The sequence below is a fragment of the Nycticebus coucang genome, chromosome 4 (assembly GCF_027406575.1).
Source record: "Nycticebus coucang isolate mNycCou1 chromosome 4, mNycCou1.pri, whole genome shotgun sequence".
Classification (NCBI taxonomy): domain Eukaryota; kingdom Metazoa; phylum Chordata; class Mammalia; order Primates; family Lorisidae; genus Nycticebus; species Nycticebus coucang.
The window spans coordinates 59,411,615-59,429,296 of NC_069783.1; the positions used below are offsets into that span (position 1 = coordinate 59,411,615).

At 37.7% G+C, this 17,682-nt stretch overlaps 1 protein-coding gene and 1 pseudogene across 1 annotated transcript in view; both read left to right on the plus strand.

Moving 5' to 3' along the window:
• Positions 1-16,489, plus strand: part of REL (REL proto-oncogene, NF-kB subunit) — a 46,335-nt gene extending 29,846 nt beyond the window's left edge. Inside the window, exons 5-10 of the mRNA XM_053589629.1 lie at positions 2,086-2,226; positions 3,686-3,790; positions 3,890-4,102; positions 4,719-4,787; positions 4,916-4,984; positions 7,416-16,489. Of these exons, the coding sequence (XP_053445604.1) occupies positions 2,086-2,226; positions 3,686-3,790; positions 3,890-4,102; positions 4,719-4,787; positions 4,916-4,984; positions 7,416-8,200 (1,382 nt within the window). The 3' untranslated portion in view covers positions 8,201-16,489. The remainder of the gene's footprint in view (positions 1-2,085; positions 2,227-3,685; positions 3,791-3,889; positions 4,103-4,718; positions 4,788-4,915; positions 4,985-7,415) is intronic.
• Positions 5,664-6,049, plus strand: LOC128584594 (ATP synthase subunit g, mitochondrial-like; annotated as a pseudogene).
• Positions 16,490-17,682: the final 1,193 nt, after the last annotated feature.

Consider the following 17,682-nt stretch of genomic DNA (forward strand, 5'->3'; position numbering starts at 1 on the left):
TCTTGAACTCCAAATTTATACTGCTGTAAAAATTGACTTTGATCTCTGATTGCCTACATAGCAGTGCTGATAAAGTGTGCTGCCCTCATTCAGGGGTTGATAATCATAACATTCTGGCCTTCTAGTTGCACAAATGTGTACTTTGAGATGATAGGCTTAAGAATGCTGATACTGGGATAATTTTAGAAGTCATATCTACTGAGACTATGAATATTGTTCAATAAAAGTAGTACAAAATACAGGCCAGAGCGGTGGCTCACGCCTGTAATGCTAGCACTCTGAGAGGCCGAGGCAGGTGGATTGGTTGAGGTCAGGAGTTTGAGACCAGTCAGAGCTAGAGTGAGACAGATCCCATCACTACTAAAAATAGCCAGGCATTGTGGTACATGTCTATAGTCCCAGCTACTTGGGGAGCTGAGGCAAGAAAATCGCTTAAGCCCAAGAGTTTGAGGTTGCTGTGAGCTGTGTTTGATGACACAACCAAATTCTACCCAGGCTGACTGAGTGAGACCCCATCTCCAAAAATAAAAATGTCCGGGTGCAGTGGCTCATGCCTGTAATCCTAGCACTCTGGAAGGCTGAGGCAGGTGGATTGCCTGAGCACACAGGTTCGAGGCCAGCCTGAGCCAAAGCGAGACCCCATCTTTAAAAAATAGCCAGGCAGTGTGATGGGCACCTATAGTCTCAGCTACTTGGGAGGCTGAGGCAAGAGACTCGCTTAAGCCCAAGATTTTAAGGTTGCTGTGAGCTATGACACCAAGGCACTCTACCCAGGGGGACAAAGTGAGAGACTATCTCAAAAAAAAAAAATTATCATTTTTTATTAGTTATTGCCTGTAAAACTAAGGAATTTGGACTCTGTTTTCAAATTTAGTATTTCAAAATTTAGCATTTTGTAAAATAAAATTTTCATACAATTTAATATGTGCATTTCATGCCTTTTAAAAATATGACTGTGTTATTTATTGCTACAGCTTATTATATTTGAAAAGCAATACTATTATCTTTTGAAACTGGAGGGTTTTTGTTTTTTCAAATGTCAATTTAACAAACTTTTTTTTTTTTGCAGTGTTTTGGCTGAGGCTGGGTTTGAACCCACCACCTCTGGTACATGAGGCCGGTGCCCTACTTCTTTGAGCCACAGGCACTGCCCACAAACTTTTTTTTTTTTTTTTTTTGAGACAGTCTCAAGCTGTCGCCCTTGGTAGAGTTCTGTGGCATCACAGCTCACAGCAACCTCAAACTCTTGGGCTTACGCGATTCGCTTGCCTCAGCCTCCCAAGTAGCTAGGAGTACACATGCCCACCCAGCTATTTTTTTGTTACGGTTGTCATTGTTGTTTAGCTGGCCCAGGCCAGTTTCGAAACTGCCAGCCTTGGTGTACGTGGCTGGCTGTGTAACCACTGTGTTACGGGCGCCGAGCCTCATCTCTAATATCTTGATCTGAATTTTAGTAAATACTCCTGTGTATGCCATTTTTTTTTTTTTGTATTTAGCATATGTAAAGTGTTCTATACCAGTCAGTTTTTAAAAGCCACGTAGACTCTGGATTTAATTACCTGAGTTTCAATTTCTACTTCCTAGCTGTGAAACTTTGGGCAAGTAATTTCATCTGTTTAAAATCAGTTTATCATTTGTAAAATGGGGATGAAAATAACTTTTTTTTCCCAAAAAATAATTCGTATACAAATTTAGGAGATAATTCACAGGGTCCTTAACACAATGACTGAACCAAATACATATTTGCTGAATGAATGAAGGCATGAACGCCTCTTCTTTGTTATGGACAACCTGCAACCATTTTTAAAAATCGTTACGTCTATTTGAGATCTTTCTTCAAATCCCAAATGATTGGGATAGTTACTTCCTGAATGTTGCTATAATTTACCAAATACTGTTAGACAGTAACTACTTGATTATAATAATTATAAAAGGCATTCTTGAGATTGTGTATCACTTTGGTTTTGTCAGTATGTATTTGAATGTTACTCAAGGTTGTTGGCTAAAATGGGCAGGGAGGAGGATTTAGCAGGGTTTTAGTTCTGTGTGAGTATTTTGCTTTCTTAAAAAATATGTACTATTCAGTCCCTGAAAAACAGCTGATTGATATTGAAGATTGTGACCTCAATGTGGTGAGACTGTGTTTTCAAGTTTTCCTCCCTGACGAACATGGAAATTTGACAACTGCGCTGCCTCCTGTCGTCTCTAACCCAATTTATGATAACCGTAAGTACTGTATTTTCTTATATTTATAATCTTAGCTTGTTTGCTTAATAGTTTAAGTTTTTAAAAAGTATTATCATTAGAATATGTTCATTAGGCTTGGCGCCTGTGGCTCAAGCGGCTAAGGCGCCAGCCACATACACCTGAGCTGGCAGGTTCAAATCCAGCTCGGGCCCGCCAAACAACGACAGCTGCAACCAAAAAAATAGCCGGGCATTGTGGTGGGCACCTGTAATCCCAGCTACTTGGGAGGCAGAGGCAGGAGAATCACTTGAGCCCAGGAGTTGGAGGTTGCTGTGAGCAGTGATATCACAGCACTCTACCCAGGGTGACAGCTTGAGGCTTTGTCTCAAAAAAAAGAATATGTTCATTATAGGAAAAATTCAAACATTAGAGAAATATTACAAAGAGTAGTTCTCCCATAATCTCATCCTCCACATAGAGTCACTGTCCTCAAGTGCTTATTTTACCAGTTTGTTCTGCATATATATATATAGTACATTATTGTCATTATCAGTCATACAATATAATTTTAGCAACTTAAAAAAAATCACAGATACATGATTGCAAGAGGGACTTTACCTAACAATTGCAATCAGTGTAACCTGGCTTATTGTACCCTCAATGAATCCCCAACAATAAAAAAAAAAAAAAAAAAATCACAGATCGTTTTAAAGCATTTTCCCTTAGCAGTAGATCTTGAATGATTTTTCTTTTCTTCACCTTATTATTTTCAGTGGCAGCATATAGTTGTATCATAATTATAATAAATCATTGTCCTATTAAAGAGCATTCAGTTTGTCACTTTTTTCTTTTTGCCCTAACAAATTATATTGCAGTGAATATGCTTATATGTGCATATCTTGTGCAAACATTTCTCTAATGTATTATAAGTTTCCATTAGTAGAAATGTAGGCCAAATGCTAGATCAAAGGATATGGATGCTTATAATTTTAATAGATTATAAAACCAATTGTGTATGACTCTACTTGTTTTACATGTAGACATAAGGCTATAAAGGTACCTCAGAGTATCCTTCCTCACAAAGAGCCTTAAATGCCAGGGAGAATTATTGGAATCATATTGGCCAGATAATAGGAAGTATTAAAATTGCATTGCCATAGGATATGGTCATGATTTAAGAAGATTAATCTGGTCATAGTGTGTAGGATGGAGTGGAATAATCAGAATTTAGAAGCAGGGAGATTTAATTAGAAGGCAAATGATCACCTAGAAATGAAGTCACAAGGCTCTAAACCAAGTTAGGTAAAGCAGTTTGAAAGGAAAGAGGCAAATGTAGATGAGTAACATGTTTAGTGTCCGTTATCTGTGCGCTACAACTTTTATCTATTCTGAAAGTAGTTTTTTATCTCTTCTATAAGTGGTATTCCTCCAATTCTCCCCTTCAAAAAAGAACAAAATAAATTACTAAGGTAGCAACCCCCAAATCCTTTATATTTAGGTGCTCCAAATACTGCAGAATTAAAGATTTGTCGTGTAAACAAGAATTGTGGAAGTGTCAGAGGAGGAGATGAAATATTTCTACTTTGTGACAAAGTTCAGAAAGGTACTTGTTTTGTTTCATTAATTTCTAAATTATTTTAGATTAGTAGAATCATTTTACTTCATTTTCTCATTGTTATCTCTTTGGTTTCTTATTTACTAGATGACATAGAAGTTCGTTTTGTGTTGAATGATTGGGAAGCAAAAGGTATCTTTTCGCAAGCTGATGTGCACCGTCAAGTAGCCATTGTTTTCAAAACTCCACCGTACTGCAAAGCTATAATGGAACCAGTGACAGTAAAAATGCACCTTCGGAGACCTTCTGACCAGGAAGTTAGTGAATCTATGGATTTTCGATATCTGCCAGATGAAAAAGGTATGACATTTTCATGGTCATGATTTATGTACTTCTTTCAAAAAATTTTTTTAAATATATACAGTATATCTCTTAAAGTTGGTCCTTCGGTTTTCTTTGTACGATCTAATTGAATACAGTCATGTGTGTTCGTGATTTACGTTTCTTTTCTTGGACATTTTCAGTTGCTTTTCCCTTTATGCTCGCTGCATCTCTTTCTTAGGGAAGAGGTTTGATTCATCTAGAAGAATTTTAAAGTAAACTGTTTATCAGAATTTCTGTTTCCTGTTTAAAGATCTATTTTGTCCTTATTATGTCTATGCCCTCTTTAAAGATGGGAAGCTTCACAACTCAGAGAGTGGTTTCTATTAACTTCTTATCTCATTAAACCTTATTGCATTAGTTGGCATTGTTGACTTATGTGTTATAAGACAACAAGATGAATATTTTAAACTATATTTTACTAAGAGAAAAATACCCTTTGCTACTGATTTGGGACATACTTACAATACTTAAATCCACATTATGTACATTTATTTGAAGCATTTTTTGTATATTAATAAATAACCTGTTAATAATGGAAAGGAAACATAAGCCTATGCTGATTCACCTGCTCTCTTGGTTTCTTTCTAATCAGATACTTATGGCAATAAATCAAAGAAACAAAAAACAACTTTACTTTTCCAGAAACTGTGGCAGGATTGTGGTAAGATTATTTTGGATTGATTCATATTTAAACAGATTTTGTTTTATTTGCTTAATTCAGTTTTTCAATTTTAACTGATAATATTATATTCCAAATTACATTTAATAATGAAAACTTTATCCTAACAGTCAATTTTCCTGAGAGACCAAGACCTGGTCCTGTAGGATCAATTGGAGAAGGAAGATACATCAAGAAAGGTATTTTAACTCACGTATAGCATTCCTTGTAATCAGAAAGACCAGTGCTTTGTATAATATATTAGAATTACTAGGACTAAGTAACTACTTCTTTGATATTTTCTTCTCTATAATTTTTTTCATGCTTTCAATATTAAATGAATCGAGCTCAGGCTTTGAAGACTATATTGAAAAAAACAGATTATGTTTGGAGGATTTATTGGGTTGTGTATTTTTTGTTTGTTTGTTTTTTGTTTTTATTTATTTATTTTTTTTTTTGAGACAGAGTCTCATTTGTTGCCCTTGGTAGAGTGCTCTGGCGTCACAGCTCACAGCAACCTCAAACTCTTGGGCTCAAACTATTCTCTTGCCTCACCTTCTTGAGTAGCTGGGACAATAGGCACCCGCCACAATGCCCAGCTATTTTTAGAGATGGGGTCTAGTTCTTGTTCAGGCTGGTCTCGAAACTGTGAGCTCAGAACCTGTGAGCTCATGCAGTCTCCCTGCCTGGGCCTACCAGAGTGCTATGGGATTTATTGTTTTAAAAATTACATTGTGCGGCCAGGTGCAGAGGCTCACACCTTGTAAACCTAGCACTCTGGGAGGCCAAGGCGGGTGGATTGCCTGAGCTTGCAGGTTCAAGACCAACCAGAGCCAGAGCGAGACCTACTCTTTAAAATTAGCTGGGCATCCTAGCGCCATGGCTCAATTTGTCCGTAACCTCGCAGAGAAGGCCCCAGCGCTTCTCTTATTTGCAGCCTCGATTGGCCACATTTTGGTACTACGCCAAGGTTGAGCTGGTTCCTCCAGCCCCTGCTGAGATCCTTAGAGCTTTTCAGAGCCTGAAAAAAATAGTCAATAGTGCTCAAACTGGTAGCTTCAAACAGCTCACAGTTAAGGAAGCTGTGCTGAATGGTTTGGTGGCCACTGAGGTGTGGATGTGGTTTTATGTTGGCGAGATCATAGGCAAGCAGGGCATCATTGGCTATAATGTTTGAAAACCAAGCTTTAACATCTGATTACATGTGACTTATTTGAGAGGACCATGTGTGATCAGACTGTTACCTGAATAAAATAAAATGTGTCCAAAAAAAAAAAAATTAGCTGGGCATTGTGGCAGGCACCTATACTCACAGCTACTTGGGAGGCTGAGGCAAGAGAATCACTTGAGCCCAGGAGTTTGAGGTTGCTGTGAGCTGTGACGCCATGGCACTCTACCGAGGCGACAAAGTAAGACTCTTGTCTCAAAAAAAAAAGTTACCTTTTGTTAATATGGTAGTAATTTTACTAATTATACTGTGTCATGGAAGAAATAGTTTAGATTTAGTCACCTATAAATAAAGTTGGTAGAGTACAGTGGTGTCATCAGAACTCATGGCAGCCTCGTACTCCTGGGTTCAAGCAATCTTCCTGCCTCAGCCTCCTAATTAGCCAGTCCTACAGGCACATGCTACCACACCCAACTAAATTTTTCTTATTTTTTGTCAATGGGGTCTTGCTATTGCCCAAGTCAGTCTCTAAACTCCTGGCCTCAAGCAATTCTCCTGCCTTGGCCTCCTAAAGTGCTCTAGGATTATAGGAGTGAGCCACTGTGCCTGGCCTCCTCTTACATTCTTAAATCAGTGTTTTTTTCCTTTTTTAGTGTGTATGGCATTTGTATAATATGTAAATATAGAATTAATTTTTTTTTTTTTTTTTTTTTTTGAGACAGAGTCTCATTATGTTGCCCTCGGTAGAGTGCTGTGGTGTCACAGCTCATAGCAACCTCCAACTCTTGGGCTTAAGTGATTCTCTTGCCTCAGCCTCCCAAATAGCTGGGATTAGTGCCACAATGCTTGGCTACTTTTTTGTTGCAGTTGTCATTGTTGTTTAGCTGGCCCCGGCCAGGTTTGAGCCTGGGTGTATGTGGCTGGCGCCCTACCACCTGAGTTACGGGCATCTCCAGAATTAATTTTTTATAACTTTTTTCTGACTGAATTTCGTCATATCTTAGGATCATATCTTAATTTATCTTAAAGGTTATTTGTGTTTGTCATCATTCCTAATGAGTGTTTTCTCCCTCCTTACATTTTACCGTAAAAATGACGAGTTTGAGATAATGTTTGCTGTTTAGATTCCTATTGATTGAGATTCTCATATCTATCTTTCACTTTTTAGAAATACCTTTATAGAGCCTCAGATGCTAGATTTTCATATTTAACTTGAATGAAATTATATCTACCAAACTAACTTGCCAAAGCCATCATTTTACCTGTGTTTATAAAACAGCGTATGTCACAGAATTCAGTTTTGGACTCATAACTTCAGTTCATCTTAAATTATTTATTTGAAATCTTACATTCGTTTCCTTAAAATTTTTCTTTATTTGTGTGTTTATGCAATTCTAATTTAGAAATAATGCTTTTTATAATTTAGTTCATTTTAATTTTGTGAAATACATTCCTCCCCACAGAATCAAACTTGTTTTCTCATGGTGCGGTTTTGACAGAAATGCCCAGGCCTTCAGGAGTTTCAAGTCAACCAGATTCCTACTATTCTTCACCTGTGTCCATCTCAAGTGGATCGTCCCATCATTCTTCAGCCATACCCTCAATGGTCCATCAGCCTTCTTCCAGCTGGTTATTAGAGGCATCTTCCACCTCACGCTCAGTCAATACAAATCCACTGAATAGTTTTTCAGCAGGGACACTTTCCTCTAATTCACAGGGTACCCCCTCATTCCTGGAAATACCTGGAGTAAGTAATTTAAATGCTTCAAATCCTTGCATTTATAACAGTACCGATGACCTAGGCAGAATGGAAACATCCATGTCACCTGCTGACTTATATGGTGGTATTTCTGAGGCCAGCATGCTGCCTAATTGCTCTGTGAATATGATGACAACCAGCAATGATAGCATTGGGGAGACTGATAATCCAAGACTCATGAGCATGAATCTTGAAAACCCTGCATGTAATTCAGTGTTAGACCCGAGAGACTTGAGACAGCTCCATCAGATGTCCTCTTCCAGTATGTCAGCAGGCACCAGTTCTAACACTCCTGTGTTTGTTTCACAATCAGATACATTTGAGAGATCTGACTTCAGTTGTACAGATAACAGCATGGTAAATGAGTTGGGACCATCAAACAGCACTAATCCAAACAATCATGGTTTTATTCAAAATAGTCAGTATTCAAATATTGGCACTATGCAAAATGAGCAATTGAGCGACACCTTTCCATATGAATTTTTTTAAGTATAACTTGCAAAATTTAAATCCTTTTGAATGTTTGCAATCATTTTGATATGACCCATATAGAAGTAGCATTTTGGCTGGGCATGGGGGCTCACGCCTGTAATCCTAGCACTCTGGTAGACCACGTTGGGAGGATTGCTTGAGCTCAGTAGTTCAAGGCCAGCCTGAGCAAGATTGAGAGCCCTGTCTCTACTAAAAGTAGAAAAATTAGCCGGGCATTGTGGCAGGCGTCTATAGTCCTAGCTACTTGGGAGGCTAAGGCAAGAGAATCACTTGAACCCAGGAGTTGGAGGTTGTGAGGTATGATGCCACAGTACTCTAGCCTGGGGCAACAGAGTGAGACTCTGTCTCCAAAAAAAAAAAAAAAAAAAATAGAAGCAGCATTTTATATTTGTCCAACAGTATGATACAGGGTTTTTTTTGTTTGTTTGTTTTGAAATAGTCTCAAGCTGTCGCCCTAGGTAGAGGGCTGTGGCGTCACAGCTCACAGCAACCTCAAACTCTTGGGCTTAAGCGATTTCTCTTGCCTTAGCCTCCCAGATACCCAGGACTACAGGTGCCTGCCACAATGCCCGGCTATTTTTTTGTTGTTGTTGCAGTTGTCATTGTTGTGTTAGCTGGCCCGGGCCGGGTTTGAACCCGCCAGCCTTGGTGTATGTGGTCAGTGCCCTACCTACTGAGCTACAGGTGTCACCCCAGGGTTTGTTTTTTTTTTTATTGTTTCCTTTTGAGGGATGAGAACCCAAAAACTTCTTTTTCAGGGAAGAAGTATAAAACTTAGAGTGTTGTAGAATATAAAATTAGAAATTGTTATAGAAAGAAAATTCAAAAATAGAAACTTAAAAGGGCTCTGCTTCCTTTTTTTGAAAGATACAAACTGATAACTGAGTAGGGTGTGAATTCTCTTGTTAGAGGTCCTCCACATTTCCCAAGGACAGAAAATATTAAGCTTCCCATTTTTCCAAATGTGCTTTTTTTGTACTTCTTTCAGAATATATTAATGTAGTCTTAGTTAAATGAATTAACTGATATTTGCTATGAAGCAAATTTAAGGTAAAACCTGTAATGGCTATGTCATTGAAAAAATCAATTCCTTATTATTTTTGAGGCTCATGGGCCAAGGTTACCCCTAAGGGGTTTTCTGAGGCTTCTTGGAGTTTCTTGTAGAGATGTAAATCACAATTTTTTAAAAATGTTACACTGGACTGAAGGGTGTTAAAGTGAGCTTTCAAGGTATGGGAGATTTTCTACATTTGATACTATTTAAATTCATACCTTTAAAGTTGCTTATGATTTTACCTTTGAACTCTTATTTTTTAAGAGAAAGACGTTTCCTTGGACTTCTTTCTTAGATGCCATCCTTCCCTGTGATCTCATAAAACTGCCTGTTTGATATCTTTATCTAGAAATCTAATTAAAGCTCAAACTCAGCATATCTAATACTGAGTTTTTCATCTTTCCTTTCCTACTTGCTTCTCCGTCAGTCTCTCCAACTCAGTAAATGGCAATGCCATCCTTCTATTGCTCAGGCCAAAAACCTTCGAGTGATTCTTGATTTTTCCTTTATCTCCCATATCCATAGTCCATTAGTAGACCCTGCCTTACAAACGTACCCAAAAGAGCCAACCACTTCTTTGGCCTCTACTGTTTATACACTATTATAAACCACAATCAGCTCTTGTCTGGATTAAAGCTATAGCCTTCAGAAACCTCCTTATATCCTTATTCTGGTGTTCTACAGCCTGTTCCCCTGAAGTAACCAGAGTGCTTACTTTTCAAACAAGTCAAATCATATCATTCATCTACTCAGAACCATCCAGTAGCTTCCCATCTCACTCAGAGTAGAGGTCAGAGTTCTTAAAAGGAGCAGACTCCCTGCCGGCCTCATGTACCAGCCTTGCCTCCTTCCTCATGCAGCTCCAGGCACTTGGCCTTAGTGCACCGAGTGTGCTCCTGTGTCAGACCATTTCCTCTGCTTTGACTGTTCTCCCAGATACATGTACAGCTAGCTCCTTTCCATCCTTCACGTCCTACTCAGCTGTTCCCCATCAAGGCCTTCCTGGACTATGCATCAGCATTCCCTATCTACCCTGTTTTATGTATGTTTCTAGCATTCTGACTTTACTCAGCATTTGCTTGTTTGTACTGGAGTATAAGCTGCATGAGCGCAAAAATGTTTGTGTTTTGTTTACTGTTGAATTTCCAGCTTGAAGAATAGTGTCTGCTTCATATGTACCCAGTAAATATTTATTAAACATTTAAGTATTACTAATAGAACTTATTTTTGTTTGTTTGTTCTTTTTTTCTTCTTCTTCTTCTTCTTTTTCTGCAACAGGATCTTGCTGTGTTGCCCAGGCTGGAGTGCAGTGGCCTCATCATAACTCACTATAGCCTCAACCTCCTGGGCTCAAGTGATTCTCTGATTCTCTTGCCTTAGCCTCCTGAATATCTGGGGCTATACGGTGTGAGCCACCATGCCTAAGCTAATTTTTTTACTTTTGTAGAGCCAGGGTCATGCTCTTGCTTCATGCTGGTCTCAAATTCCTGGCCTCAAGCAATCCTCCTGCCACACCCTTCCAAAGTGGTAGGATTACAGGCATGAGCCACTACATCCAGCCAGAACTTTGTTTTTTGAAAGAAACAATAGCCTTAATTACAGGATGTTTTATTTATTTGGAACATTGGGTTTATATCAAAATCATGTACAGTTAAGTCCAGGATTAATAATGGTAATCCAAATTATTTGAAAGCAAAATAATACCAGTGGCAAAATGGTGGTAGAATCTTAATTGGGATGGAATGTCATGATGCTGAGTAACTAATTAAAGACCTAGTTCATTTTACAACTGGAACCTACTCTAAATGTTGAGCTCATTCCTAGTTAGAAACAGAGTATCATTTCACTTATATAATGTCCAACCAAACTATAAATTTACATATACCAGTCAATTTAGTCAAATTAGGGAATGTGTGAATGTTATGTAAATAATACTGTGGCCGGGCACAGTGGCTTATGCCTGTAATCCTAGCGCTCTGGGAGGCTAAGGAGATGGATTGCTTGAGCTCAGGAGTTTGAGACCAGCCTAAGCAAGAGTGAGACCCTGTCTCTACTAAAAATGAAAAAAAAAAAAAAAAAACTGAGGTAAAAGGATCTCTTGAGCCCAAGAGTTTGAGGTTCCTGTGAGCTATGACACCACAGCACTTCTTCCAAGGGCAACAAAGTGAGACTTGGTCTCAAAAATAAAAATAAAAAAATTGCTGCGTTGAATGATGCTGGGAAATAGGAGAGCAAGGAAGGCTATGTTAACCAGTGTGATGAAAATATGTCAAATGGTCTATAAAACCAGCGTATGGTGCCCCATGATTGCATTAATGTACACAGCTATGATTTAATTAAAAAAAAAAAAAAAAAAACCACCTTGGGTCAGGATAGTCCAGGAAGCAAAAGATTAAAGACCCCTAACTTAGTGCCATTAATATTTTTCAGAAATTATGATTTCAAAAGGAAATATTTTTATAATGTAAATTTTAAAAATCATAAGCATATAACATTCTTTAGTAGAGCTTAAGGGGGAAAGAAAAACCTAAAGGCATAATTTCTTTACTGTTGAAAATATGAACCCAGGATGTGTCCAGATGGTGAATTATTATTATTATTTTTTGAAGGCAGCATTTCATAAGTTTGTATCAGTTAGCACTGATGAGATTAAACACTGGCTATTAGAATACCTAAATGAATTTTTTTTTTTCGAGACAGAGTCTATGTTGCCCTCTGTAGAGTACTGTGCTGTCACAGCTCACAGCAACCTCAAACTCTTGGGCTTAAGCAATTCAAGATCTTGCCTCAGCCTCCAGAGTAGCTGGGACTACAGGCATCTGCAACAACACCTGGCAATTTTTGTTGTTGTTGCAGTTGTCATTGTTGTTTTAGCTGGCCCGAGCTGGGTTCGAACCCGCCAGCCTTGGTGTATATGGCTGGCAGCATAACTATCATGCTACGGGAGCCGAGCCTGAATTTCTTAACTAAATAAAGGCTGACTTGCTTTTCAGTTTTTTCCTGTGTAAGCTGAACTAACATAAGTGGTATATCAGTTTTTCCAATGGATTTTTCATTTTTCAGTGCTATTTACTGACCTTAGAATTTATTTTATAATTTAAAATGAATTTGGCAACAAACTTCTCCTCCATGTCTAAATGTACTTACACTCCCACATGCTCATATGACACCCACTTTTGGTTTCTGAGGAAAAGACGTTGTCCTTTTCCAAACTCTACTGGTGCCTCTTCGGTTCTCTTCTGTTCTGTTTGTCCTACACTCTGGTTGCCGTTTTGTGCTTCCTTTCTTTGTGGAAATGTGGTAAATGTCTTCTCTAGTCTAAAAGGAAAAACAATAGCAAAACCCTTTGCTGCCACCCTGGCCCACCTCCCCTTCTCACCTGACTCTGAAGTCCCTCCAGCCTCCATTCCCTCACCTCCCCGTCCTGCCTGAGCCTGTTGGTCTCTGTCTCCAGCCCCTCCTGTTTTCTTATGATGTTCTGGCCTGAGACCACCCTCTTGTCAAATGGAGTGTCTTTGCCCCTCTTCACTCTGCTTGGCCTTTGAAAACTCCCTGTCAGGGTACTGCTCTGGGGTTTCTGTGGCAGACAAGGTTTCTCTCTGACATTTTTGTGCCTCAAGTCTCAACCCCAGCCCTCAATATGTACTCTTCCCAACTCCCACTAATCTCATCAGTGATTTTTCTCTCACACTACCTGAAGGCCATTATAAACTGGCTCCTTTTCTGGCGTTCTTTACTTTTCTTAATGGCATTACCATTTACCTGTCACCCAAGATATCTAATAGGGGCCTCAAAATCATCTTTTATTCTCTCTCTCCCTCATGCTCATACCTAACCAAATCTTTTTGAGTCTGCCTCCTCTTGAATCTTCCCTTCTTTCATTGCTGTTGCTTTCAACAATAATCTTTTCAACATGCTGTAGTAAAAACTCCCAATTTTCTTTACCTTATTACATAGCATTCCTTGAAAAAAAAAAAAACATTCCTTCTCAGGCCTCCGTACTCTTAACATGTTACCCACTCTGCCTCTACTCCTCTCCATCTAAAACACTTAATCCCTTAAGATGGAACTTCTCTGTGAAGGTCCGTCCTTCTACCCTAGCAGAGGGGTAATATGCCCCAGTATCACACAGTTCATCTCATGGAATTAAAGTCATGTGTTTGTCGTATGCATCTTTCTTTTTTTTTTCTTTTTCTTTTTTTTACAGTGGATTGTTTTGTATTGATATCTCATTTATCTTTGGGACTCCAGCATCTAGTACAGTCCCTGTCATAGTTGGTGCTGAATAAATGGTAGCTGTTATCAGAGAGGGAAGGTGAAATTGACATAGTATTGTAAAAATGTGGATAAGGATATGATTTTTATTTTATTATTTTTTATTTTTATTTTTTATTTTTTTTTTGAGACAGAGTCTCACCCTGTTGCACTTGGAAGAGTCCCTTGGTGTCACAGTTCACAGCAACCTCAAACTCTTGGGCTCATGCAATTCTCTTTTCTTAGCCTCCCAAGTAGCTGGGACTACAGGTGCTGGCCATAATGCCCAACTATTTTTAGAGATGAGGTCTTGCTCTTGCTCAGGCTGGTCTTTAACCTGTGTGCTCAGGCAGTCCACCTGCCTCAGGCTCACAGAGTGCCAGGATTACAGGCATGAGCCACCTTGCCCAGCAAGGATATGATTTTTAAAGGTAAAAGTACTTAACCTTTAAAAATTGCAAAACACTGGCATGAAAGCAGCTTCCTTCACCTGCTGTCTCCCTTTTCTTTCTCTCTCTCTTTTTTTTTTTTCCCTAAAACTTTTCTGTTTTTTTGTAGAAACGGGGTTTCACTATGTCACCCAAGCTGGTCTTGAACTACTGGCCAGAAGCGATCTTCCCATCAGCCTCCCAGAGTGCTGGGATTATAGGCATGAGCCACCACGCCTAGCTTTCTTTTCTTCCAAAAACAGTCCTGCATCTCTTTGAGATTGAAAGCAGCTCTGTTGAGAATAGTGGTGTCAACTGAATTAGGTAGAAATTCAATAGTTTTAGGTTATCTCAGACCCCTGACCTTGCCTTATGCACTTCCTCAGCACCTTACCCTTGCATGACTCTCCATTATTACATTATTCATGTAATCAATCATATGTCACACTTTTTTAATGTCTGATGTGCAAAGCGCCATATTAGGTACTGCAGTTAATCAGAGGTGAATGGGACACAACTCTTGCTCTGAAAGATACCCGTCTTTCTTTTGAAGGATAAGACATATAAAGGAAAATGCATAAAGTGAACTAATTTTAAGTGCACAGCTTAATGAATTTTTACTTATATAAAAGCACCGATGTAACTACCATGTTTAGGCACCCCAGAAGTTTCCTTCATGCCCCTTTCCAATCTCATCCTTCTCCTCTAAACCATTATTACGATTTCTGTCATCAGAATCTACTATTTTAATGGCTTTTTAATTTTGGTAACTGGGTTTCTCTATTTACAACTATAGTGAAACAGCTGGGTTCTCAATTTCTAACCTAATATTTCGGAACAACTAATTATAGTTTTTGTATCAAGAGAGACTTGGAATTGGTGATCCAGGCTGCTTAGCAGCACCAAATAATTTGTTATAACATAAATCAACTTTTTAAAGGATTACCACATGCTATTAAATGGAAAGAATAAGGTTTTTTAGTCAGAGAATACCCAGCCTACCTACCTCATGGGGCATACTGACTTGTGAAAGAATGCGTAAAAGGGAACACTGTAAATTGGGCTAATTGATTATCAATAAACCTGTGTCTATCCTAAGGCTAATTAATCTCTAATCTCTAATCCAAATGCTTTTTCTAGTTATCTAAAAGACAGTACAGGAAGAAAAATCATTATGAATTAGATTCTTTATTGAGAACCCTGATGTGGATTTCTCTTTAGAGTGATTAGCTATTGCCCAGATCTGGAGAACTTTCTTTGGCCTTATTCTTTCCAGTACCATTTCCTATTGTATAGTGAAGATATGGTTAATTAATTAATGGTTAATTAATTACTTCAATTTTGAAATTCTCAGATTCTCAGTTCCTTTGCCAAAGTAGATTATGAATTGGGAGTAGTTTGACTCTTTTCCTAAAAGTGAATCTTATCTTAGCTAATGAAGTTGGTCCTGAAAGGTTTCTTTCTGTTTTGTTTTCAGAGATTGAATGTGAAAAGATTAAAATTAGAATACTTTTTTATCACGTTATAGAAAATTTCACGCTATTTACCACGATAAGTCCAGAAGTAGGTGGCTAATGAGAGATAATTATATGGGTTGTTTGTATCCAGTTTTATGCCTTATTTGTCTAAGACTTAGTCAAATTAATATTTTTATTAATATATCTTAGTATAGTCAAGCACAAGCTTAACAGTGGATAAGAGTAAACCTCAGTAATCATGCCTGCATTTTTTTAATGCATGCAGAAAGCACAGGTGAAAAAGCACCACTCATGTCCCCACTACTTCCATTAAGAATCAAAATACGAAAAATTCAAAAATTAATTACTCCATTTATTCTAAATGTCCATATCTACTACTAATTGTCTATTTAAATGTCAGAATTTATCATCATTCTAGTATTCTTAGTTTCTAAGACTTCATTTTACTGTTGGACTGTGAAAAATTTAAAGAATTACAAATTTCATTGAATACCTATGTGTGAAGAGTAACAGTAATTAGTAATAGTAACAGTAATCATTCATCTTGCCCATTTTTCTTAATTATCTAATCAAAACATTATAGATAAGTCAATCTCATGACACTTCATTGGTGATGCTGATTTTTTACTGGGTAATTAGCTAATAATGTTGGTCACTATTTCACAGTTAGGTAGCTTTAAGATGACATGGAAAGGAAAACACAACGCTTTTGGATAATGAGCTTTCTGACATGGATTGTTCAGACCATGTGAATCATTTAGAGATGATTTGTTTTAAAAGTATGCACTTGAAAATACTGTTGGTTTGATGAATCCAAATCTTAGCAGACTAGCAAAATCCTATTTTTTTTTTTGGTTGTTTTAAGTATTTTTATATGCTTCTTAATAATGGATGAATTTGGAGGCAGTGATCGAAGTTATATTTTTAAAGTTCTCAAGTACTGTATTTAATGTTAAGCTTGGTTAAGATACAAAAGTTTTTAAAATGTCAAGATGCTTTTATTGTACAGAATATTTTATTGCCTTTGTAATGTCTTTGTATACAATGATTTTTTTCTTGGTAACATAATAAATGGAAAACATTCTAAAACCTTTTGTTAAAATCTTATTGCTATACTTTAAAAATATCCATCAGATTTTCTTCATATTTATAACATCTTTCTTACAGGAAAAAGTAGTTTTCGTTGCTTAGAAACATTAGGCATTTTTATGGAATGGGATGTCTAAACATACCATACTTGCGTGTGTAACTGTCCTTTGAAATGATAATTTGTAGAGTACTGAGGTACCTTTTAAAAAGATTTCCTTTCCTTTCCTTTCCTTTTCTTTCTTTTTTCTTTTGGCTTAAATAACATGAATTTATTTTCATAGTCCTGGAGGCTTGGATATTCAAGATCAGGGTGCCCTTGAGGTCGGGTTCTGGGGAGGGCTCTTCCTGGCTCTCACATGACTGCCTTCTCACTGTGTCCTCATGGGGGAGAGAGAGAATGGTTGAGCTCTCTGGTGTCTCTTCTTTTTTTTTTAAATTTCCAAAATTGTATATTGTGTACAACACGATGTTTTGGAATATATGTATATACATTGTGGAATGGTTAAATTGAGCTAATTAATACATGCATTACTTCACAGAGTTATTTTCTGGTGAGAAAGAACATGTAAAATCTACTCTTGGCAATTTCCAAGAATACAATATATTGTTATTAATTATAGTCATTAAGTTGTATAACTTCAACTTATTCCTAACTAAAATCTTATGTCCTTTGACCAACATCTCCCCAACAACCCATCATACCCCCACCACTTCATTCTTCTCTGAGTCCAACTTTTTAAAGAGACTTTATTGTGAGACCATGCAGTTGTCTGTCCATGTCTGACTTATTTCATTTACCAGAATGTTCTTTACGTTCATCCATGTTGTCACCAATGACAAGATTTCCTTTCTTAGAATTGTATATACATACCAGTTTTTTTTTGTTTGTTTTTTTTTTAAGAGTCAGGGTCTCACTATGTTGCTCAGGCTGGTCTTGACCTCCTGGCCTCAAGTGATCCTCCCACTTCAGCCTCCCAGATTAGATTAAAAACATGAGCCACCATGCTCAGCCTCACACTTTCTTCATGCATTCCATCCATTGACACTTAAGTCAATTCCGTATCTTAGCTATTGTGAATAATGCTGCAGTGAACATGGGAGTGCAGATATCTCTTCAACATTGTGATTTCATTTCTGTGGGATATATATACCCAGTAGTAGGATTGCTGAACCATA